The 25,628-nt window shown below is 39.4% G+C and overlaps 1 protein-coding gene across 1 annotated transcript in view; it reads right to left on the reverse strand.

Annotated features, from left to right (window-relative positions):
• LOC308686120 (sodium/potassium/calcium exchanger 3) overlaps positions 1-25,628 on the reverse strand; it is a gene marked incomplete at both ends in the record, with an annotated part of 53,679 nt that overhangs the window by 13,889 nt on the left and 14,162 nt on the right. Inside the window, 9 exons of the mRNA XM_081358506.1 lie at positions 2,053-2,219; positions 2,320-2,462; positions 5,762-5,815; positions 5,983-6,008; positions 12,799-12,873; positions 13,110-13,213; positions 14,057-14,141; positions 20,145-20,219; positions 20,389-20,465. Coding sequence (XP_081214632.1) covers positions 2,053-2,219; positions 2,320-2,462; positions 5,762-5,815; positions 5,983-6,008; positions 12,799-12,873; positions 13,110-13,213; positions 14,057-14,141; positions 20,145-20,219; positions 20,389-20,465 — 806 coding nt within the window. The remainder of the gene's footprint in view (positions 1-2,052; positions 2,220-2,319; positions 2,463-5,761; positions 5,816-5,982; positions 6,009-12,798; positions 12,874-13,109; positions 13,214-14,056; positions 14,142-20,144; positions 20,220-20,388; positions 20,466-25,628) is intronic.

Below are 25,628 nucleotides of genomic sequence, written 5' to 3' on the forward strand. Positions count from 1 at the left end.
CTGTCCAGATGGGTGGTTGACGCCATAACAATGGCTTATACTACCAAGGGCCTTCAGTGCCCGTTGGGCATTAGAGCGCATTCCACGAGAGGCGTTGCCTCATCGTGGGCCTGGTCTAGCGGGATTTCCTTACAGGAAATATGTACGCCGGCGGGCTGGGCCTCGCCGTCTACATTCATAAGGTTCTACAACCTAGAAGTTCCCGCCTTGCAGGCCAGGTTGTTTTCGGTTTAGCCGTATCAGCTGTCTACCACAACACTGATTTCGCAGGCGCACAACGCCACCGAATACTTCACCGCACTTGCAAGCCAAGTGTTTTCGGCGTATTCGAGTCAGCTGTCTAAACACGGCACTGATATCGCAGACGCACAGCGCCGCCGAAGTTCTCTGGGCAGAATTGTGTAAGACCCATGTTTTCCCACATTAGCCAGGCTCCCTCCTGCCTATGTGATGTTATATCGCGTCTAGAACGCACCTATTTGGGCGAAAGTGTGTAAGTCCCACATTTCCCACATTAGCCAGGCTCTCCCTGCCTATGTGACGTTGTATCGCGCTTAAGGGCGCATCCATTGGGCGAAATTACGTAAGACCCACATCTCCCACATCAGCCAGGTTTTTCCCCTGCCTATGTGGCGCTGTTTCGCGCCTAAGGGCGCATATATCTGGGCAAAAATTTGCGTAAGACCCACATTTCCCACATTAGCCAGGCCATCCCCTGCCTATGTGATGTCATACCGCGTCTTAGGACGCAGCTATCTGAGGGTGGTTGTCCCCCCCCCCCCCTCCAGACTCTCCGAGTCTACCGGGTGATTATGCACTGTATACCTGGACTAGCTTCCAGTGGTCGGTGTTTTCTCATCCCAGCACGCACGGCGTCTTACAAGTGGTTCCCGCAGCGTTTATTCAAACGCAGTACGAGAGAACTCTCGTAAGAGAACGTACTCGGTTACTAACGTAACCTCGGTTCTCTCTAGAAGAGGGAACGAGTACTGCGTTCCCTGCCGTGCGCGCGGTTCGCTCTGGTTCGCTTCGGCGATGAAAACCAGTTGAATCAGCCTACTCGAGCTCCTTTTATAGGGGATGGCCACACCCGTTTCGGCGGGATGTGACGAGGAGCGCGCGAAGCGCTCTCATTGGTCTGATATTGCATCAGCCCTCGCTCGATAGGCTCATGCAGTTGCCGCAGAACAGCCAATGAGTGAGCGAGCCGTCTCGCCATGGCTGTGCACTGCTGCAATGCGTTTTACAAATATGAAAATTAAGGATAATTTTGCTTCAGTATTTCGTGAAAAGAGACTTTTCCCGCAGCGTTTATTCAAACGCAGTACTCGTTCCCTCTTCTAGAGAGAACCGAGGTTACGTTAGTAACCGAGTACGTTTTTACCCATATTTGAGAGAGATCTTTTCTTTGAGAGATCAAATCTCTTCACTCTGCCACAAGGATCATTTGGGCTCCTCTGGATGATTCGTTATCATGTTTACTGTTATTACCTTGTCAATTCATAATAAAAGAGCCATGTTTGCAGTTGTGCCACCCTGACATACAAATTGCTGTACACATTTTTTTCAATTATCTCAACAGCTTTAAAACTACTGATTTTTTTTTTATTTGTTTATATGAAAGATTTCAAATCTAAAATGATATTTATAAAATATATATATATATATTTTTTCATTATTAAGACACCATTTTAAATAGTTTCTTAGTCTGTCCATTTGTTCGGATAGTTGCACCGCCTGACATTTTGGGGATTTAAGATAACAAAACAAAAAATAATGTGTATTATTTAAATGAACTAAAAATGAATTCATGCTAAATAGGTAGACTTAAGTGATACTGTTAAATGTCATGAATATATCAAATTATTTTAAATAGAAATAATGCACTTGGACACAAAAATATGCACAACATGTCATTGACCCATATAAACTGTACACACACACACACATATATATAACAAAGTATGTTTAAATTTAAAATAAACAAATTCAGAAATTAACCTGGAATTTAAATATCTGTATTATTAGGTAACATAAAAAATTCAAGTTCACCTCACTGATGAGCATGCGTCCAGCCATAGACAGACGGGTACGTGGGGAGAAATGCGGAGTGATCATAACACGCAGCCCAGCCTCCGGGAATGAGAGCTGGTGTGGTCTCAAGATCAGCAGCTCATCCACCATCACTACTTGAGATTCCTGCCCTGAGTCTGCTGGAGCTGAGAACAACACAGAAAATGAATGCATATTAAGAAGAACCACCAGTTTGGAAGTGCTGCATTCCTGCTATAGAAAATAAAGACATGCGTGCATGAGTACCTTTCTTCAACAGCACCATGGAGGTGTTGCAATTGACTCCCACTTCATCACCCTCTTTATCTGTGGGCATTTCTCTCCTGACACAACACTGAGCTGGACTACCACATGATCTCTGGACAAAGCTGGCAATCTGACGGTTAAACCTGCGAATGAGATTAAAGTCACCATGAAATCAAAAATGAAAATTCAAATTTTTTTATGGAATATTGCTGTATTTATTATAAGTGATTTATCCGTACACATCATTGTAACACAATATTCATGTGCCTTGTAGTCTTTGATTAAAATAACTTCTTCTTGCAGTGACTTCTCTTCACTGATGACGTGTTTACTGGCGCGAGGGCGGGACAACCTGTCACTCACATGAGCCAAACCAATAGCAAACCACAACCACCCAATCAATTCCCCATGGACAAAATCAAATCCCATTCTACATTTTTTCTTATTGTAGAAGCTGTTTCACTCTGATTTGTCACAATAAGGAAAAAAAGGCTATCGCAACTTCTGTTTCATGACGACTTTAAGGCTAAATCAACCAACAGTTTGAGTTTCTGTTTATGACAGACTAGATTTTGTCATATTTTATACATTTACATTTTATTACATAAATATACACTATTGTTCAAAAGTATGGGGTCGGTATGAGTTTTTCATGTTTTTGAAAGGAGACTTATGCTCACTAAGGCTGCATTTATCTGATCACAAATAACTAATAGTAATAATAGTGTTTACATAAAATACACTAATAGTGTTTAATATTATTGTAATTTAAAATAACTTTTAAAGACATTTATAATGTTACAAAAGATTTCTATTTCAAATATTCTGTTCTTTTGAACATTCTATTTATCAAAGAATCCTAAAAAGCTGTAAAACTGTTTTCAACATTGATAATAATAACAGCAATTATTATAAATTGAGCACTAAATCAGCATATTAGAATGATTTCTGAAGGATCATGTGACGTTACATTTTAAAATACGGTATATTACAATAGAAAACAGTTATTTTGAACTGTACTAATATTTCACAATATTAGTTTTTACAAATAAATGAAGCTTTGGTGAGCATAAGAGACTTATGCTACCATAATGAAAAAATATTTAAAAACTCTTTTTTATTCCAAACTTTTGACTGGTAGTATATATCCTCAACCCTGATTTGCCTTCATTCTCTTGGTATGATTTTAGCACCCTCTAGTGAGACAGTTTTGAGTACCTGGTGAGCACTATCTGTAATTGTTCTTTATATATATTTAGCCATTCTTGATTGTGCTTTATCTCTAAAGCTGGAAGACAGATTTCGTATTCAGTGCTAAAAACATATTATATACAATGTCTAAGAGCATTATTTTGATGTTTTTTGTGAAAATTATTAGTTCTTGTTCATCTCACTTAATTTCATCAGATATTTTAAGCACTTTTCATTATTACTTACATGCATACTTACCTGTCGTGAAGCTGTTGCCCAAAATTATGTAGCCCATTTTTAGGTGAAACTTTGTGTGGCACAAATGTAAATTCTTAAAATTCATTGCTATTCAAACTATATATTTTTTAAAACGTATCACTTGACGGGGACATAAAGCACACCAGCCTCCAAAACACAACATACTCTTCACATTGTCAACATGGGCTGTTGTATCTGTATGAGTCTCTTGTATTATCAAGACCTCTGCATCAAAACATGCTTTAGTTTCCCTCCTCCAATAAAACAGAGAGCAGGGATGTTTATCTCAGTCTCTGACAGCTCAAGCTTCCCCTAATGGCCTTAAAAGGTCTTTAATGAAGACTGTTGTCATCTAGAAGATCCTTATCTCTCTAGAAGCTGTGTTGTCTGTACAACACCGTAACTCATCCAGGCTCCTTTCTAAACAGTAAATGAAACAGGGTCATCTCTCTCATATGGAGGACAGAGGTGTCATGTATTAGCTTGAACTTGGACATTCTTAACCCGTAGCAATAAAGAGAAGAGATGCTTGAAAAGGTATATGATTGAAGCAAGAGGGAGGTCTGTGTAAAATACGTTTTGGTCAAGGCTATTATTTTATAACTTCTTTTGGGATTTAGAACCAGACAAAGACTCCAGTATTAATTCTAGGATTGTATGTTACACTTTCTTAATTCCTTCCAAGGTTTCTTCCTCTCAAACCTAACCATCTTGGGAGTTTTTCCATAACACATTAGCCTTTGGCTTTGAAAGAGTATGGTTTGTTAAGAATGCTATACTAATAAAACTTAATAAGACTTGACACTTTTTGAAAATAATATCAATGTTCTCTCAAATGTTGTAAAGAACTCAAAGGTACACTAAGTCACTTTTTTTTGTTCAAAATACATCATTTTTTCTTTCAAAATGTGTTTTGTGTTACTCTGATTCACTATGGTTAGACTATTATAAGAGTTTATATATTTTAGGCCCGTCGGGATGGTTTTAATGGGAAATTGCATACATGCGTCACTCGCCCGTGTGTGTCTCGTTATATCCGAGATAAGATGCTCCGGCTACTTTGGTGTGTCTGGTGTGTGAGTGGCAGAGGTTAGTTTCACAACGAGCGAGAAAGTTTGATGTGAAGCAGCTAAATCTCCAATCTCCGGAGAATCAGATGTGTTACAAAATAACACCGAACAGAGGAGAGTCTGCTGGGAAAAAGAGAATCTGACAGAGTTCGTAATAAAACAAGAATCAACATAAATGGCGAGAACTGAGGGATTTGAAATGTTGTAAAAGCGATGCGGAGATTGTGTTTGTATTACTCAACAGATGAGAAAGGTATTTTATTGAACAGATAAATTGCCATATATAGCTCTCTAACAGAGTTGATTGTAAAGCATTATCTATTGTGAAGGATCATTTCATTATGGTTGTTGTAGCGCTGTGATGGAATTTATTCCCAAGGAAGTAGCGTGTCTATTAATGGGTAAAGCTGCAGTAACGTCTTCTGCTAGTCAGCTTGAGATCCTTTCCATCTAAACTGGTTAAATCTAAGCCTAGTAGTGAATGTATTATGAGCAGTAGGATAACTATATTCATCTGCACAGTCACGCAGAACCGAAGCACAACCAAAACAATGTTCTTCCACAAAATGCATGCATTTTTGTTTTTAACCGCAAGAGGGCCAAAAGTTACATAGTGTACCTTTAATTACTCTAATATCTCTGATGTGTCTAATACACTGATATCCCACATGCAAAAGAAGAATGCTTTAGCATACTATTAAAGAGTACTTACTATGGAAATAACCATTTGAAAGAATATAGTTCTAAAGTATGAATGCAAAATGAATGTTATGCTTTCGAAAACTTCATTGCATGTTAATAGAAAATCTTCTAAAATGTTCCAAAAAAGGGTGATAAAAGTGGAGGAATACTTTACTTCATGAATAGAATACTACTCTGAATGCTTTCTAAAGGCAATGGAGAACAGCATTATTAATACTCACTTCATGATAAGGATATAGACTCCATACATGGAGATCAGAAGCATGGATTCCCACCTATAACAATGGATACAAAAATTGTTAGCGAATACAACTCTCATATATAAAAATATCTCATATAAGTATAAATATATTAACTTTCTAATGCTTCTAAATAATGAGACTATACTCTGCTTGAACATGTGGACATGGGTGTAAAAGAAACATACAGTTACAAGACTTACCATACAACTCTTTCATCATAGATAACCTAGAGAAAGATGGACAAATGAAGGGGTAAAATGACTGGAATTTAATGATGAATTCTTCACGTATAATTTTAATTAAAACTCCACAGAAGTAAATCTAGAGATGCGCTGACCGTCATTATCGAGTCTTAATACTTTTAAGGGGTTCACAAACTTTTTTTCAGTCAAACCCCTAAGATGTAAAATATTTACTTTAAGTGTTCCCTGAGATCTTAAGTTAATATTTCAATAATTTAATGACACATTCACAAGTTCACGGTTCTCTTCACGAATCATTTTTTTAGTAAGTGATTTATTTTGATTTAAATGATATATAACAAATTTTATATGACATAATGATTGGAAGAAATATTTTGGAAACAGTTCCGTTTAAGAGTATTCACACATTCGGGTTCACTCTTTACAAGAACCAACTAACACTACAAGTTGCAATACAAATATTTATGTCTTAAATACCTTACTTTCAAATGCTCAAACCTTCGAGCTTTTAACATTACAGAACCTCAAGCGTTTATTTTGGCAAAATATTGGTAAAATGATGGAAATGTCTTGACAATGCACAAGACGCTGCATCATGACGTTGATGCTATGGGAAAGCTTCTGAGTGAGCCTGTGTCTGAAGCATGAGTGGAAAACGCCAGTCCCAATTGGCCAACAGCATAATCACGTGACATAGCTTCAGCGCGTCACTAAGACCACAAATAGACGCATGAAATTCATGTCACCAGATTCTAATTGTCTGAAGGGAGATGTTTTCTGGCATTGCGTGAAGTATGCCAAAGCGAAGTAGTGTCTCATTCCTTCTCAGGGAATGGGGTTACATACATAACCTGAGATGTTCCCTTTTGAGTGGAACTCAACTCTATGGGAATAAATATACTGAAAAAATACATAACCAACAAGGCAGTGAAGTATGCACATGCACAAACCCTTTGGTCTAAAGAACAGTGTAACCCTCTGGGGTCGACAACGAATCAGAGTGTTTTGCTGGATTTTCTTCACAAGCAGCAAAATCGACTTAAAATGCTCATTTATGGTTATATGAAACTGTAAAAGGTCTACTTTTGTATGTGTTCACTTACAATCAAAACAAAACATTGTGCTTTTGTAAAATAAACAAAAACAAACAGGGTGTGCTTTCTGCTGTCTCGGTCTCCGTGAACTTTTTTCAGGAGAACATCTTTAAAATTAAACAAAACTCAGCGCACAAATATCTTTATAAACATTTAAGTTTCTTCTTTTAAATGATCGAATTCAAAACAAAAACAAATATTCTCTGTTTATGTAATCTGTATCTGCAAACAGTGTCAACGCCCACAAGTTTAATCAGATTCATGTACTTCATCTACATGTACTACGTCGTCTTGGGACGTGGTGAGGAAAAATCCTGGAATAATTGACCTCAGAATAAGAGCAAAACTGGTTTCAGTTTCATTTTGAGGAGCAAAGGACCCAGCTGAGGATTGTGAAGGGTAAGTTCTTTATTCTTAAGTTCTTTATTCTAATCGCGATATGGACTAGTGTCTGTAAACTGCAAAAACACTGTTTAAATATGAATCCTGCATGTTATGCATGTCTCTGTGTGAATGAATGGCGCAGATGCACAGTTTCATTTACTTCACATACTACTTTAGTAAACATACAATTTTTACATGAACTTTTCCCAAACTATATTGCTAAACTGAGATGAGTGAAATCGACTGAAATATGTTGAAATAAAATCTATTTGTATAAGCATCATATTAAACTGCAAATTAACATTTATATGCTCCATAATATAACATAAATACGATATAATATGTTATAATGCGTTATAAACATATATAATATGTTATACTATATGTTATAATATGTATATAATACGATATACGTAATATGAAGGTTTAGACAAGATTTCGTTGACCTGTTTTGGATAGATTATGAAGGGTTTACTATAAAATAGTCTACTGCCACATCAATGAAGCTTTTGTTAGCAAACTTCAGCTCATATGCTAAATATATAATATAAAATATAATATACACATTTTGTTCACGTACTGTGCAATAATATGCATGAGATCACAAAAATCATGTTTTCTGTAAAGAGTGGACATTATATTAATGTTAACACAATAGTTGCTATGATTCTTTTATCAGTATGCTCACAAGTGGTTTTTTTTTTCTTCACAGATTTGAGAATCACAGTGACCTGATACTGGCACACATTGGACATACTGACTAGAATCAGGAACGTATTTTCTCCAGTTCATAGAAACACTAAACGCCTTGGAAATGCCAGGTATGTGATGTTCACTTAAAGGGATACTTCACCCAAAAATGAAAATTCTGTCATCCTTTACTCACCCTCAAGTTAATCCAAACATTCTTCAAAATATCTTCTTTTGTGTTAAGCAGAAAAAAGATACAGGTTTGGAAGAACTTGAGGGTGAGTAAATGATGATATAATTTCATTTTTGGGTGAACTATTCCTTAAAATATTTGAACATGATTTGTTTCCAGGTATGACTGTGTACTCAAAATGTGACTTTAACCTAGCCTGGGTTTCCCCATGCTGCCTTGCGCGCAGCTGGACACCATGGACCAGATTTTCCCCTCAAAAAGGGAACCAATCACAGAACGGGGAGGGAGCAGCAAGACGATGATGACGTCTATGCGACACACCGAAGCAGTTTGTTTATATATCTATGGATCCAACATGGCATCAGACGCGAAGTTACCTTTCGATGCAGCCTTAGATAGTGTTCTAAGTAGTTTAGAACGCAAGTTTATTTCGTCTTCTTCCTCGTCGAATTTCTGCCGCTCTACATACGTCATCTGGTATAATTGTAACGATTGGCTATGAGCTACGTACAGGCGCATTTGATAGACATTCGTAGCGCCCAATTAACGGCTCTGGGCATTCGTAAACCACGCCTCAAATACGAGAAAATGAAAATGTGGTTCCCAGACCACGTCTCAATGAGAAAGAGGTCTGACGTTAGCCAGGCTACCTTTAACCTTTATTTATATTTGTATTATATTGTTCGAATAAACTACAAACAATAAATATATATAGTTCAGATGCAAAAGCCTCTAAGTGCCATCTGAAATTTTCTTCTAGAATGATTATTTTTTATCAAGCTCGTATATTTAAGTTCAGTAATTTAAATGAATGGATAAATGAATAGATAAATGAATAAATAAATGGCAATGAAAATTACCTATTAATTGTCATTTAAGTGTAATTACTGAACTTAAATATACGAGCTTGATAAAAATGACCATTCTAGAAGAAATTTTCAGATGGCACTTAGAGGCTTTTGCATCTGAACTCTTCATATATATATATATATATATATATATATATATATATATATATATATATATATATATATATATGTATATAATTATTAAATTTTTTTTTTGTCCTCACTTTCTTCCTTGTAGTTCCCTCTCAGTCACATACCTGACTGAAAGGCTCATTAGGGGCAGGGTTTTAATCTCCTCAGGTGTGAATCAAAACATTATTCATGATCATTCATGCCTATATGGCCTTTATAAACAAAAAGTCTCTTACAAAATTTTAATCAAAATATTGTTTTATGTGAATGAGTAGGCAGGATGATATTCACATCATTTTGAAGTTAAAACTCTAGGCTACAAGAGCCAGTTCTCAGAAGTCTTGTGGACAAGTATTTAATTTGTTTTTTGTAATCTTATTTTTCTATAACCACTCATAAACATTATTTTCTCCAAAATACAAACATGTACATACATGTTTTTCACATATTATTGTAGCCCAGTTTGTGCTGAATACAGTGTAATGAGACTTTAGCCATTAATATGTTTAAAAGCAACTTAAAAAAGCACACGTCAGGGAATGTCAACACTTCACCAGGGCCCAAAAACACAATCAGACCCCAGAGGGTTAACACAAAGGAGTCAAAGCCTGGGATCAATCCAATTCAACAAAAAACATCCATGATTATGTGGAAAGGACCAGCCTGCCAGAGCTCAAACATATCAAGGGATATTAATTCTAAAAACAGCCCCAAGAGACGTACACAGTACACTCCATGCAGAGTGTGCCTCATTACCCCAAGGACGAAGCCTACCACGTCCCACAGGTAACTGACATTGTCAAGACTGAAAGGGCACAATCTTAGAGTACTTCTCTAAGAAGGTAGTCCCCTGGGTGCCAGGAGGTGAAACATACTGTGCACTTCACAGACCTGAAAAGGAACTTAACCTAATATAAAGGCTAAACCTCTCCACAGAGAACACCTTTTGAATCACAAAGACTGGAAGATACTAAGGCAATTAGGCTGTGAAGTATGGATACGCACAGACCTTTTAGCCTCTATAAGATTCCTAAGAATCCTTCCTTTGCAATACAATTCAATATACTGTAGAATAAAACCCATGAATGTGAGCAGAAAGGGACAGCCCGTTGTAGCACAAAACATTTCATAATGGTGCACCTTAAGCCTACCACACTCTTAGCACTGCGCACCTCATTAGCAAAGAGAAACGACCAACTAATAAGGCTGTGACTTTCGTTTTATAAACCTTATGGCCAGAAAAGAAAGATTATACCCAAAAGGACCTGAATCCTGGAGTAAAATCCATCCAACTGAAGAACAATATAAATGTGTGCAGAAGGAATAATCCTGACTGGGGACAAGAGATGAAAAGCCTTTCTTACTCTTGCAAGTCAAACGGTGGAGGAGAAAAGACTTAAAGGATGACCGAATTGGCGATCGAAAACAGCACCTATGTAACGTAACCCAATCTCGGGTACAATAGAACTTTGACTAGTCCATGGGGCAAAAACGAAGCAGGAGGGGGCAACTGAAAGGGCCTGCAAATCTCCAGTTCTCAAGGTTCAAGGGTTCAAGGGTCTTTTATTGTCATTCCATACTCATTTTTACACGAAGGAACGAAACTAAGTACTAAGGATCCGGTCAAAAAACAAAATAAAAACATTAACCAATAAAAACATTTGAAACTAGGCAGTATGTCTAAGCAGCTTCGTTAATAAATAGCATAATAGCAATAACAAACTAGAATAGGCAATGCAAGAATAAAAACAGTGCAATAATTAGTGCTAAATTAGGACATAAATAGTAAAATATTATTGCACATAACATGTCTAAATAATACTGTTATTAAAAAACAAAACAAAAAAACATCGAAACTGTATTACACATGCACGTATCTATATTATTGCACGCAGAGCAGAAGAGCAATAATTTGTCAGTCGAACAGCCTCTGAAAAAAAACTGTTCCTGAGCCTAGTTGTTCTTTCCTGGATGGAGCGCAACCTTCTTCCTGAGAGTAGTGGGGCAAACAGCCCATAGGCAGGGTGGGAAGAGTCCTTCATAATACTGGCAGCCCTATCCCTGCATCTACTACTGTAAATATCCTCAATTGTTGGAAAACTGCTGCCAATAATCCTCTGTGCCGATTTCACCACAGACAGCTGCAGAGAATTCCTGTCTGTGGCAGAACAGTTTCCAAACCACACAGTAACACATGACGTGGTGATACTCTCCACTGCACACCTATAGAAGGATGTAAGGATTGTGGTGCCCAGCCCAGCCCTCTTGAGCTTCCTCAAGAAGTACAGCCATTGATTGGCCTTCTTTATTATACTCATGGCATTAGTATGCCAGGTTAGGTCATGGTCGATGTATCTTCCCAGATATTTGAAACTAGGGATGACCTCAATAGATGTTCCTCCAATGTAGATAGGAACAGGAAGGCTCCTAACGACCCTCCTAAAATCCACAATCATTTCCTTCGTTTTCTTATCATCTGCTCTTTCTCTGCTCTGTCTCTTAAGCAAAGTCAGAAACTTCTCTGAGTCTGACTCCAAGGGCTCAACCAGAGCCTCTGATAAGACTTCCAGAACTATGGAAAGACCACAGGAAGGAACTCGAGGTCTGCAGATATGCCTCAGCTGTAAAAAATGAGACACATGAATATACTAATATATATATATATAACGTACATCTAAAACTCCTAAGATCCTGATGCCTATTTAGCATTTAAAATTGAGAGGAAAGTGCTAAAAAAGAGAGCTTATTAAACACAGCCAATAATCAGCCAGTTACAACACAGTCTGGAGGATGGCTAGAAGCACTGTCAATATAACTTATTTTTTTTAGATACAGGGAGAAAGATGTAAGAAACTTGTTGATACAAAGATACATAAAAGAATGATGAGATCATTGTTTGTACATAGTCGGAGGAAGGAGAGAAAGAAAGGGGAACACCCGTCGGTTCAACATTTCCTTCGGCCTTATTTGGTTGCGGACCCGTAATCTCTGCATATGTGTCATCTGCCTGGCTTTCTTCTCTTGAGAAGCTGGTGATGTGCATTTCAGGCATCTATTTATGTTCTTAGTTACACACTGATGCTATGTCACCTGACCATGCAGTTGACCAATCAAGACTGTCTTTTTCCACACGTGCTTCAGACACCGGCTCATGCAGAAGTGTTCCCATAGCGTCAAAGTCATTACGCAGCATTGAGTTCCACTCAAAAGGGAACTTCTTCGATTTGATAATCTCGATTTAATAATATATATTGCTAATTTAGTTTTATTTCAATGAATTCTACAGCCCAATTTGGTTATTTCGATGTTACATTTAGTTGAATTAATTCATAGCTTTTCATCGACTCATGAATCCCCTGCAGTTCCCTCATGAACACCCATTTGCAAAACCCTGCCTTAATAAAACAATATAAATTGCTTTATACTATTTCTCTTCTCTTTTGTCCTCTCTCATATGTACCCATATACTCACCAAAATCAAGGCCAACACTGAGAAGATGTAGTACAACGAGTCTCTGAACATAGGCCACCAGGTAAGGACCACCGTCTAGGGCACAAATGCACACACAAGAAACTGTGGCAATATTCTTATTTCAAGTGTTTTATTCCAAGTGTCAGCTTTTTCTTGCAATTGCAAGTTTATTTTTCACAATTCTGACTTTTTCTCGCAAAGTTCATTTGTACCTTCAATTTTATGCTTCACACAATTTTATGATTCTGCTAAAATGTTCTCATAAGCTGAGAGGAATGAATGATGAGGTCAAATTAGATCAGTATGTCTACCTGACGGGCAAAGATGCCACACACTCCAATGATGACCAGTATGTTGAAGACAGCCGACCCTACAATGGTGCCTACGCCTACATCCCCCTCTGTGATAAATACACCTGTCATCAAGCACACGAACAATGGTAACAATATGTGGCAGAGGAATTACATTGATCATTAAACAAATTTCACATTTTACCATGTGGTTTAAATTACATATAAAAAAGAACTCAATGGACTTGGTAAAAATGCACAGTTTAGCGATTTAATTAGTTTGATAAAGAGCACCTATGATAAATATACCTTGATGTTGTTCCAAACCTGTATACATTTCATCCAAAGAACACAAAAGGATTAACTTTTGAAGAATGTTTCAGCTATTTTTCTGAAGGAATATAATAACTGTTTGAAGGTAACAAACTGAAAAATGTAACTATATATTCATTTGAACGAGATTTTCAGTAAATAAGGACTTATATTTCTGTCCTCAGTAGAGCTTGACAGTCCCTGGTAACTTTATCAAGTCAATTCTTATTTATTTGTGTGCTGCTTTTTACAATACACATTGTTTCAAAGCAGATTTACAGGAAATTACTTATATATATTGTAAAAGAAAGTCATACTATAATGTAATGTCTATAGTGTATTTAAAGTTTCAACATAAGCTTGACTGAAAGTCATGCCATACTGCATTTGACATTGTATGCTTTCATTGTATGGAAAATAACAACTTGAATATTTAAAATGTCTCCTTTTGTGTTCAATGGGTTTGTAATGAAGGTGAGTAAATTATTAAAAAAAAGGTAAACATTTTGTAAAAAAAATGCATCAATCTGTCATCACAGTATTGAGGACAGGACTTTTGCAATGTAATATATAAAAAGTAGTATGTGCACATCTTAACCAATCATAACCAATCAAGTGGAGGTAGGTAATCAAAGGTAGTGAAAAACAAAACTGACCAATTAAGGAAGTAAATAATTCGGGAGCAGAACTTCCAGCAGCCATAAAAGTAGCTCCAGCCACATCTTCACTCAGCTGCAGATTCTAGTGAAAAGCATTATATACAGTAGATGATTAATCATGGGTACTAGCAATAATAAGAAAATAATAAAACTGTCTCTTTGACGATTCCTTGTACAGTGTCTTACACAATGTTTCAAAATATTTATCTGCACTCATGGATACCACACCAAATGCCATGTACATCAACCAAACTTCCCTTGCTAAAAAAAAGTGTGCTCTATTGTTACTGAATGTGCACTTGTAATGTACACCAAAAAGTATATATATATATATATATATATATATATATATATATATATAAAAAACTATTATTTGTACCTGCAGATTATATAAATTTTAATATTACATTATATTTTAAAGGTACTAAATTGCAACTTTATCATTACAAACTTGGTGTAATTACAAATATATTAAAATACATGACCTACAAGTTTCATTAGAACTGACAATAAAAAATATTTAGTATACCATAAATGCTTATCCATACATTCAGCAGTAGATTTAAAACACAATAGAAGTAATTACGAAATTACTTCTATTAAGTCTACAATGGAAACTGCTGAGAGGGCTAGTGGATCTAGATGGCTGTGGATCAGGAGGAGTGATTTGTGGGCTAATGCTGCTGGGACACAAGTCAGGGTCTGTTCAACCCTAGCTGGGTCACCTGAGGGAGTATAATGATGAAAGACCTGAAACACAAGAGGAACTCAGACACATCACTTAGGGTGTGTCCCAGTGCATCCTAGGATTCATCTTTATACCAATTTTTTTTTTTACATTTATTTACCAAATTTAAATAAATAAAAAGTTGGTGTGTGTATAAAGTGGGCAGAATGCTAGATCTAACGACCTGTACACAGTATACTTCAAATCCATTAACATATGTACTGACATATCATTTAAGACTTACTGATAAAAAATTATAATTCAACTTTATTTGGACTATTTCTTTATTACACAATGCACATTTCTTAATATTAAGCCAAAAATGAGTTTTAATATCATTATCTCTGTATAATATCACTCTTTAAATGCATGCAAGATATTTAAAGTGTACCAGTTCCACTTTATCACAATCGAGTATACTTAAGTATATATTTATTTGGACTTCAGCACTACTTCTCCACAATTAAAGTGCATTTAGTACAAAATTAGTTGTTCCAATTTAGCAGACTTGAAGTATACAAGTCTAGTATACCAAAAGTACAAGTGCAGGGTAATTTTTGCAGGGTAAAGTGCAGTCTTCGTTTCACGTCAGGTGGTTCTTTGCCTCCACATCGTGCATTAAAATTGTTAATGCACACCTAGCCGTGGATTATCCCTTATGTTAGTTCCGTTCTGGTTGTGAAATATTTTGGGTAGATGCATGCCACTTAATGTTCAGCACTCATTGGATTATGAAATTTATTAGGTAACTTGCTCAATACACAATTTTTTACTATTACTAATACTTCTCTTGTGTTGGATCCAGATGGTGTGTTATTTTACAGTAGAGATGTGCGGATCAGCCCACACATTATTTTTCTTTCCTTCCTTTTGTTTTGTTTTTGAAATGTAAAATTTCTCTCGGATCTGTTTGCCTTGATTGCTGCAAGTGTAAGTTGCAGGTTAATTTTTTCACGAAGTAATGCAATGTGTTTATTAAACATAAAGATAAGAACTGCCCACCATTGTTTTTTATACCAAAATGCTGATATAATATGAAAAGTTGGCACTTTTAACAGTGGTTTTAACCGCTCCCGCTCCCTTCCACTAGATGGGGCGTGACGTCATAAGAGGAACTCACTAGTAGAGTTACCGTATGCTAGCAGCTATAGATGCCTTACATAACTTCAGAAAAGCTGGTTGTATGTTTTATTTGATAAAAAAAAATTATGGATAAAATAACTCCATTGTAAACATACTCGTGTGTGCTGACTTCAGGGGACCGTGATCCTGCCTGAAATGAGAATAAGCTATTCGCAAAACAAACGGGTTCAGGCACGTCAGATCAGCCGGTCGCAGGTCGAGCTGTTCCACTAAACAAAACGCGTTCACCTCACGGCAGCACTTACTCTCCACTGCTGATAGCCCACACAAACACAGTGATGGGGACATCGATCTCTCTTTTTCTTTTCTGACAATAAACATCGCTAATTTAAATCGTGAGAAATTGATAACGCGTGGATTGAGGAAGGGTATTACATGACGTTTGAGGCGTCGATGAGACTAGCGATTGGTGCCTGTGCAGTGTGTGCATCTCTAACGTTGCAGGCTTGCAGCTCTGATTTGGACTGACTTACTGTAAGTAAATAATGTCTTCAGTCGTTGTCCCTCCTTGCTTTTCTACATGACGGCAATATTTTGAAAAGACTCGCTTGTTCCGTTATATCATCCGGGTTAAGTTTGCACCAGACTAGCTCTAACGTAGCTAATGTTACTCACCTGGCCAACCCTCCACTAATTCTCCTCACACCAAGCATTAATAACTCTTTGAGTGCCATGGCTCCCCTCTCTCACGCCTGACCAGTTAAAAATTGTAGGGCTGTGGTCCATACAGAATTTGATGGTTTCCCACATCCGCAGTCGTTCTCCAAATAGCCATAATACAGTAGGAATCTAGCAGAGTATGGGTTGCGAGTTCCTCTTGTGACGTCATCACTAGTTACTGAAAAAACACGCTACCTTTGAAGAAACCCCAATAAATGTTATTTTAACGCATTTTAAGACAGAAATAATTAAATATATACATATAGAGCACTTTAATTTACACATTAATTGGCTGTGGTGGTTAACCTGCAACTTACACTTTAAACAAGTGAACCCAGCAACTGCGTAGATTAATGAGAGTCTGCAAATTAGTGCCTGACGAAAAATTAAGCTTTAAACACTTTAGCCCATTAATTTCTTTTGCGCATATGCCACCATGGTGTTGATCCAAGGCAGTCTCAACTAGCTTATGAGGTATTGAACCGTAGGCATTGGCAAGGTCAAGCCAAAGCGCAACCAGATTTAATTTAATTACAATTAACATACAGTTAAGTGTCTGAAAACATTACATTCAGTTTGAAATTGTCACGGGGTATTTGCAGGCGAACAGACAAAGAAGGTTCTAAACAACAATAGTTTTAATAATACTATTCCCGAAGGCAGGCAGACAGATAGCAAACACGAATAACATAACTGTGACCGGACAAGGAGTGCAGGAGAGGGAACAACTTAAGAGCTAAACAGAAATGAGGATAATTAATTAAACACAGCTGACATATATAAACTAATAATGACGGTAACCAAGGTGACAGATGAGTGGCGGAAATCTGCACAAGGACACGTGACAAATGTGTCTTTTCACAAAAACAGAAACTAACAGAACATAATGGTGACATCATGTCCCCCTGACGGAACAACAGAGGGAGGGCCACCGGGGGCTTTGGAGTTGGACGAGATGATGGTGATGGGATGGTGACGGCAGGACGACTCAAAGGGATTGTGATGGTAGGACGACGAGACCCAGGAGGCAACAATGCAGAGTTACTGGTGGCACAGACCCAGAGCTCTCTAGTGTTGACAGCCCACAGCAGAGACGAGGAAGGAGCCAAGATGTTGCTGGCATGGCTTTTGACATCTGGGCGACGACCGACGGAGACAGAGCTGGTGGATCCGATGGCCCAGACAGAGGGTCAAGGGAGCTGAGCGATATCGCTGGTTCTGGAGACCCAAGCGATGTCGCGGCGACGAACATCGTAGGAGATGCCAGAGTACCTGAGGACAGAGGCGATATCGACAGGAAGGATGAACCTGCTTCAGACAAAGTTGTGGACGGACAGAGCTCAGCGAATGACCCGAAAGTCCGTGGCGGAAGAGGTGTGACGACTAACCAAGGGTGGGACGAGGGTCTCTGGTGGAGCCGAAGGTGGGAGGAGCCAAGACGGAGCCGACAGGTCGACAGGCCAAGATGGAGCAAAGCGATCCGAGGCTGGTGGCAGCTCGCAGTATCCTCTTGGACAGGTGCTGCTGGTGGTTGCATGACCTGCGGCTCGACGTCCTGGCAGGGCATCTCCAGCATTGTGGTGGTGGTGGTGATGCAAGCAAACTTGAGAGGCTGATTGTAATTATGATGCAGTCCACACAGGATACCGCAAAGAATAAATCCCAGTTCATATTGTTGCGCTTACACACAGATACAGTCACAGAGTTCCCTTGTGACAATAAAGATGATTCTGATACTGGGTGGTAGTTGATATCTCCCCATCGAAGTCTATCAGCCAGTCCTCCACTTCCGTTCCCTCGGCCGCTGGTGTCACGGGCTCAGATCCCTGGTCAGATCCAAGGTAGGACTCCACTTCCGGGGTGATGGTATGCTCTTGTCCACGGGCTCTGGCTCACTCGCCGCAGGGGGTTTGAAGTCAAGTGACTTCTCCGTGGTCGTTGGTGTAGAGGTTTGCTCTGGGTCTGGCTGTTCTCTGGATCAAGATGCAAAACTCTGCAAACACTTAATGACGACCTCTCTCCAGTTTAGTTCTTTGGTGTTTGGGAGGTCGACGGGATGATAATAGTTTGCCCCGATCCAGAAAAGTGACTTCAGGGTCTCGTCATCATAAGGGCAGGTGAGTGCAAGACGGCAAAATCATTTGGTGAAAACGAAAAAGTTCTGGCTCTCATGAGCCACAGCAGTGAATTGCGCTGTGTAGTCCATTTTTGGTCCTGTCATCTGTCATGTTACTTATGACACTGAAGCTTCAAAGCATGTATCGAGTTCGCAGCGCAATTTCTCATGAAGCTAGTCAAGCTACGTGCCAGAGCGCGTATTGTTTTCAGAGAAACACATGATCAATGAAATACGAAGCCTTGCTTTCTTTCCAGTCACGTGAATGCTTCACTTTGCGTGTCGGAATGTTTGACCACTACTCTACAGGTTTTATACAAGTCCATTTACTATTTTATATATATAAATAAGCCTATAGCCTATGTTACATGATCATATATTCTGCCATATAAACAGCATAGAAACCATAAAATATTTAGACCACCATTTACTTGCATCAAGCAACTCTGTTGGTATTTTTATAATTAGTATTAATATAATTGTTACATTTAATTTATTGCCACACTTTAATATGTGAATTATATTATAGCATTGTATAATTTTAACATTTAGCATTGTCAGGCTTTTATTTGCGCGGCGCCACGCACTCGGGTTTATGGCTGCTATAAATTTGACCTGCCACAAGATGGTACTGTTTTCGACACTCTTGATGCTTCAAATCTTTTCCCGGAACAATCAGGGGAAAGCCTCAGTGCTTCTTGAGGCTTCATTTGCCCATCCCTATGTCACGGGGTGTTTGCAGGCGAACAGACGAAGACAGGAGAAGAAGGTTCCAAACAACAATAGTTTTAATAATGCTATTCCCTTAAGCAGGTAGACAGATAGCAAACACAATAACATAACTGTGTCCACACCACGAGTGCAGGAGAGGGAACAACTTAAGTACTAAACACAAATGAAGATAGTTAATTAAACACAGCTGACACATATGAACTAATAATGATGGTAACCAAGGAGACAGATGAGTGGCGGGAATCTGCACAAGGACAGGTGACAAATGAAAACAAACTGAAAGTCCATGAAAACAGAAACTAACAGAACATAACAGTGACAGAACTTATGTATATTATTTTAAAGTATATTGTTTCTGTAATAAGTACTCTTTTTAAAAGTATGCTAGGTTTACTTCTTTTTCACAAGGGTTCCCAGTGGCATGAATCTCTGCTGTTTTAAAGGAATTATTAAATCCTGACAAATTGTGAACAAAAGGTAATTTCCTAAAGGAACATGAATAAAGGGAATTTCCCAAAAGGAAACACACCTTCCAATCTTGATGTGTTAATAAACACTTAACCCAGAGTTCATGACACAAAGCATCAGTGCTGACCCATGGGAGCAGGGAAACAAGGCTGTCATCACTTCGTTTTCAGAGAACTGGCAAAAGTAACGTGTTGTCATTCGTTTTCCAGCTGAAATGTCTGACAGGTGGCTTGACTCACCTCTGAGATCTTCTCCAGGGAGGGGACAAAATAGTCATCGCAAACAAGAGCAAGTGCGTAGAACATATAGATGGCCTGCAACAAGAAGAGAGAAGATTAGATAGATAGATACTGTAGATAGATAGATAGATAGATAGATAGATAGATAGATAGATAGATAGATAGATAGATAGATAGATAGATAGATAGATAGATAGATAGATAGATAGATAGATAGATAGATAGATAGATGCATCTCACTCACACATAGCACGTGTAGCAGTATGGCACCTCTCTTCCGCTGTTCTTTGGTGAAGATGTCCTCAGGGAACTCATGAATTGCTAATGGGAAGATACCACATAGTATGGACATGGAGTCATTAGAAAAAGTTGTGCTTGTTGGATTTTCAAAACCCATTTAGTTTAATGTGGGGTGGACTATTTGCATGTTCAGGCAATAAATACAGTCTGACAGAGAGGAATATGAACTTTAATGATGACAGAACCCACTTCTTTTTATAGCAGCCCATCATTGTGCTACTGAAACCTCCCTTCTTCACACTCATAGGTCACACATACACACAACCTCTACAAAACCACTTTTCAACAATATAAAAAAAATGAAACAGTCGTGTAAATCTCACTCAAAAGCACACATCACCCAAAATCTTGTTGATCATAAATATAGTGGAATTAACCAATTAATTCCATGAATTAATTGGTGAATACTAATTAATTGTGAATACTTCACAGATTAAATAAAGATTTGTACACACTCATAGGTCACACATGCACACAACCCCTATACAAAACCACTTTCAACAATATAAAAAAATGAAACAGACAGAAAAAAAAATTGTGACAATAAATACCATCTCGATCTACTCTGTGAAGTCGCGTAAATCTCACTCAAAAGCACACATCACCCAAAATCTCATTGATCATATAGTAGAATTAACCAATTAATTCCATGAATTAAGTATTCACAGATTAAATAAAGATTCGTAAATATTTGTACTTCTGTAAAGTTGTTCATTCGTAAATTAGTTTAAGAAGCTGTCAATAAATCAGCATTGTACGTTTAGTGCCTATGCAAACAAAGGTAAATGTACACATGCTGTGGTATTGACACATTTTAAGTATAAATTCATGCAAATACTCAAGATCATCTATCCACGCTCATTTTATAGCTCTGTTGACAGCATGTCAATTGACTAATATTTCCGAGATATTTTAGGAGAAATAAGTTCTCAGTCATGTTTTGGAAAAGCACCTCTGACTCTGAGCAATACAATTTTCCACTGGGATGCTGCTTCACAGACTTCCTTAGGAGGAGAAGGACTTGTGCAAACAAACGCATGCACAGGGATGATTTTCTTTTCTTGCCCTTTACATCCCAGACAAAACCTCTTCACCCCTCCTTTATTTACAATGGTTTGGTTTGCTTTCTCTCATTGATTGACTTTCTTTCTTTCTCTTGCTCTTTCTGTCCTTCGTTTCTTTTTGCTTTCTCTTTCCTGTCATCTTCTTCACCTCTTCTCTAGCCCAGTGTCAAAAGACATGTTTTGGCTCTATGTAAATCGCTGAATCGTGCTGAAATAACCTGGCTCCACTGAACGTCCTGACGAGTTGCCTCAGCGAAGGCAGTTACTATGGAGACGTCTTCCCTAGGGCAGAGAATTGTTGACGAACAGCGGCAGGAAGCCAATGGCAACAGAGCGAAAGTGAGAAACTGGGTGGAGGATATATCTTTCCCATGGACTTGAATCAGGAAATATGGAAAAAAAGGAGGGACAAAGAGATGACAAGCAACACAGAAGTGCAACTGCTAAAAATACTTCATTTCCCTCTCCCAGGGGGAAAGTCTTGGGGTTCTGTGAGAAAGACACACATATAAGATGGTGTTTGACTCCAACAAAAATAGAGGAAAGTGTGTAAATCAGATTGCAGAGCAAGTGAATGATTTTAAGACAAACTGTATAAAGGGAAAAGCTAGGATAATGGAAACTTACACACTCTATTTTCACAATTGTTTTTTTAGTCTCAACCTCACATAAATGCCAACCTGTCATTGCAAGATTTGTAAACGAATACATTTTAATGTTTGCATCACATAACCAGCTCCATTTGTCTGTCTTTTTTGATGTAGTAAACTTGTTCGGTAGTTCACCTGGTACAGCACTGCACCTGTGATGTGGAGCGTTTGGGTACGAGACCTGTGAAACCTGAGACACAATAAAGAGCTCAAAGATTTGTAGAAGCAAGACAAAATGGCACAATTACATCAGCAAGTGTGTTTTTAGACCATGTGTGCTTTTGTTAACACTATCAGTTAGGTTTAGAGTAGGGTTTCAGGGCTTTTATTAACATAGCACTGGGGCTACAGAGGTTGACATTTTGCCTAACGGTCCATTTGCCTAACAGTCACGAGCGCTGTTTGGCGTGTTGGGCTTAATCACGTTCAGCAGCGCTCGTGGATGAGTCATGTTTTCATTGCGGGAACATGACCATTATGATGTTTAGATCGAGACTCAATGATCTCCGTGTGGGTGGAGTCCCCTCTGCCACACCCCAATCTATCTCTTCCTAGAGAGGGGATACTTTGGCTGGTGGCCAGGGTGATCTGAGGGTTACGGTGTGGCACAATAACCAACAAGTCATTCCTCGGGCCACGCCTCCCTCCACATTGCAAACCGTGGAGCTTCCGTGTGTGCCTGGTTCCTCTCGGGGACCCAGTGTTTTCTTTCGGGGCTCAGGTGGATGATGTCATGTCACTCACAGCATCACAAGGCGGGCTTGATTCCTCTGGAAATGAGGATTCGACTGCGTTGCCTCTCTCGAGAGTGCCAGCGTTAGCCGAGTCAGATCCAGAGCTGACGGCCATACTTTCCCGTGAAGCTGAAAGCATCGGTTAGAGTGACGCCGCCCTACCCCCGAGCGCTGTAGGCTTGACGATTGGTTCCTGGGCACGGCGCGTGCTGCACTACCAGCACTCGCCCCCAGTGCCTTTCTCTCGGACGTGCATCAGGACGCCTCCGGGTCGGCCGATCATGGTCTGCAGTGCTGTGTGTCGCCTTCGAGGGAGTGCTGACGGAATCAGGGAGGAGGGAGTGCTGAGTGCAGTGCCGTGGAACGCTGGTCCTTCCCTGGCCAACACTGACAGAACGCGAAAACTCGACCATGCCCCCATGCAGGGCCGCTATGCCTCCCCTGTCTGGACTGGTCAATCCGCTGCGCACTGCACTGACCTCGCTCTACGGGTGACATTGGTACCTGCGTGATCCCTAGGCCAGGTGATGTCCACAAATGTGGTCCAGGAATGGGCACAGCCAGGTTGATGTGAGGGGGGTCTGAGAACCCGTTTTCTCAGCTCTCCCATGTTCCAGACTGAGCTCTTTGGTGGTGTGGTTGAGGACTGCGCCCAACAGTCTTCGACCCCCCAGAAGCAGACTGAGGCCCTTCTGCACCGACGGTCATCCGCATGTGCGGTTTCCGTACGTGCCTCCCTGCGGCTCCTCCCCTCTGCCCTGCAGAGTGCTCCCTTTGAGCCTCAGCAAATCAGTGGAGCTTAAGTTCCTGTCAATGAAGACAACGCTCCTGGTTGCATTGGTCTCTATTAAGAGGCTAGGGGACCTGCAGGCATTTTTGGTTGACAAAGCGTTTCTGGGATTCGGGCCGGCCTACTCTCACGTGATCCTGAGACCCCGGCCTGGATATGTGCCCAAGGTTCCCACCACTCCCTTTCGAGATCAGGTGGTGAACCTGCCCTCGGAGGAGGCAGACCCAGCCTTGGTTCTGCTCTGTCCAGTACGAGCCCTTCGTGCTTACGTAGACAGAACGCAGTGTTTCAGGACCTCAGTCCAGCTCTTTGTCTTTTATGGTGGGAAGCTGAAGGGAAAGGCTCTCTCCAAGCAAAGGTTGTCTCACTGGATAGTGGACGCCATTGCTTGGCATACCAGCAGCAAGGTCGACCATGCCCCCTTGGTGTGAAGGCACACTCCACCCGGATTTTGACTTCCTCTTGGGCTCTAGCGCATGGCGCCTCGCTAAAAGACATCTGCAGAGCTGCAGGCTGGGCGACACCCACCACATTCGTGAGATTCTACTATCTCCGAGTGGAGCCAATGTCCTCTCGTGTACTCGCTTCATCTAGCCGGTACTAGGATCTGCTCAGGTGTCTTCGCTTGCTTGCCATTCCACTCCTCGGACTGGATACGTGCGATATTCTCCTTAGGTGAGCTTCCTCCGAGAAGCCCTGAGTTCCTCCAGAACTGTTGATGTCAATGCCAGAGTTATGCCACCGGCAGCTTTTGCGTTGGCTAGGTGCCTCCATGCGCATGGTTCCCCCCTTGGGTGACCCCCACATGTGTATTTCCACTGTAAGCCTCTCTGAGCATGTCTCTTTCCCTTGGCAAGCCACCTTGCCCCCCCCCCCAACCCCCCAAATGAAATCCTTAACAATAAATATTTTCAGACAAAAATTTTCTTGTAGGAAGACTGAAGGAACATAATTGCTTAACATGAAGTCAATTTTGTTTATATACCCCTATTATATAGCCCTAAAGTTTTATTATAAAATATTAAATTATTATGATAGAAATCTGTGACAGTAATATCTTAATTTTTGTCAGGAAATCTTATGTACCGACTGAGAGAAAAAACTTTTCCACACTGGAGGAAAACTTAAGGATTCACATATGTTTACTTCAAATTTCTTTTGAGAGAAGTATTATTTTTCCTATTTTTACCACAAATAGGAAGTTGTGTGCATTAGTGAGTACACACATGTAATGTAATGTCTGTTTCATTCATACTCATAACTGGAGGGCGCCCTTGCGCAGAAAGTCTAGAAGTGAGGCTCATAGAGGTCATAAAACCTAAAAAATATTTTTTCTTTATCATTTACCTAGCCCTATAGAACACTATAAATTAATATAATTTCTGCCTCATTCTATGATATGAAGCCACATCAGATCACAAATGGATGTTATTTCAAATACCCGGCTGACGTTAAGAAGCGAGTTTGGAGTAAAAACGTCATTAAATGTTTTTGTTTTTTTGTTGGACAACTGGTTTGTAAATGCTTCTCTTTACAAGTGTGGACAGATGTTTGGTGCATGTTGCTTTTTCAAATGCATGTTTTCTAAGTGACTCAAACTTACAGCTTGCAGAGATGGAGCAGCATTTACTGCAAACCGATCGAACTCTGATCTCAATGCTTTGCTTCACCATCAAACAGGACATGCTGTGCATATACTTATTTAATTAAAACTTTGCAATTTTATAATTGCACAAACCAAATTACGAATTCGGTTTAATTTCGGTTAACTGTGCAGCCCCATATTAACCTCACACACAAACAAGCACACAAGTGACACAACAGACTCTCACTCACTTCACACAAACAAGCGGCCATGTCTCACACACGAAAAACTGTATCGCATGCATGCTACTGTGGTAAATTTATTCACAACACAAATCAATTTTTTCATGTTATCTGTGACA

This window comes from Scardinius erythrophthalmus, assembly GCF_964197995.2.
Source record: "Scardinius erythrophthalmus genome assembly, chromosome: 2".
Lineage (NCBI taxonomy): Eukaryota > Metazoa > Chordata > Actinopteri > Cypriniformes > Leuciscidae > Scardinius > Scardinius erythrophthalmus.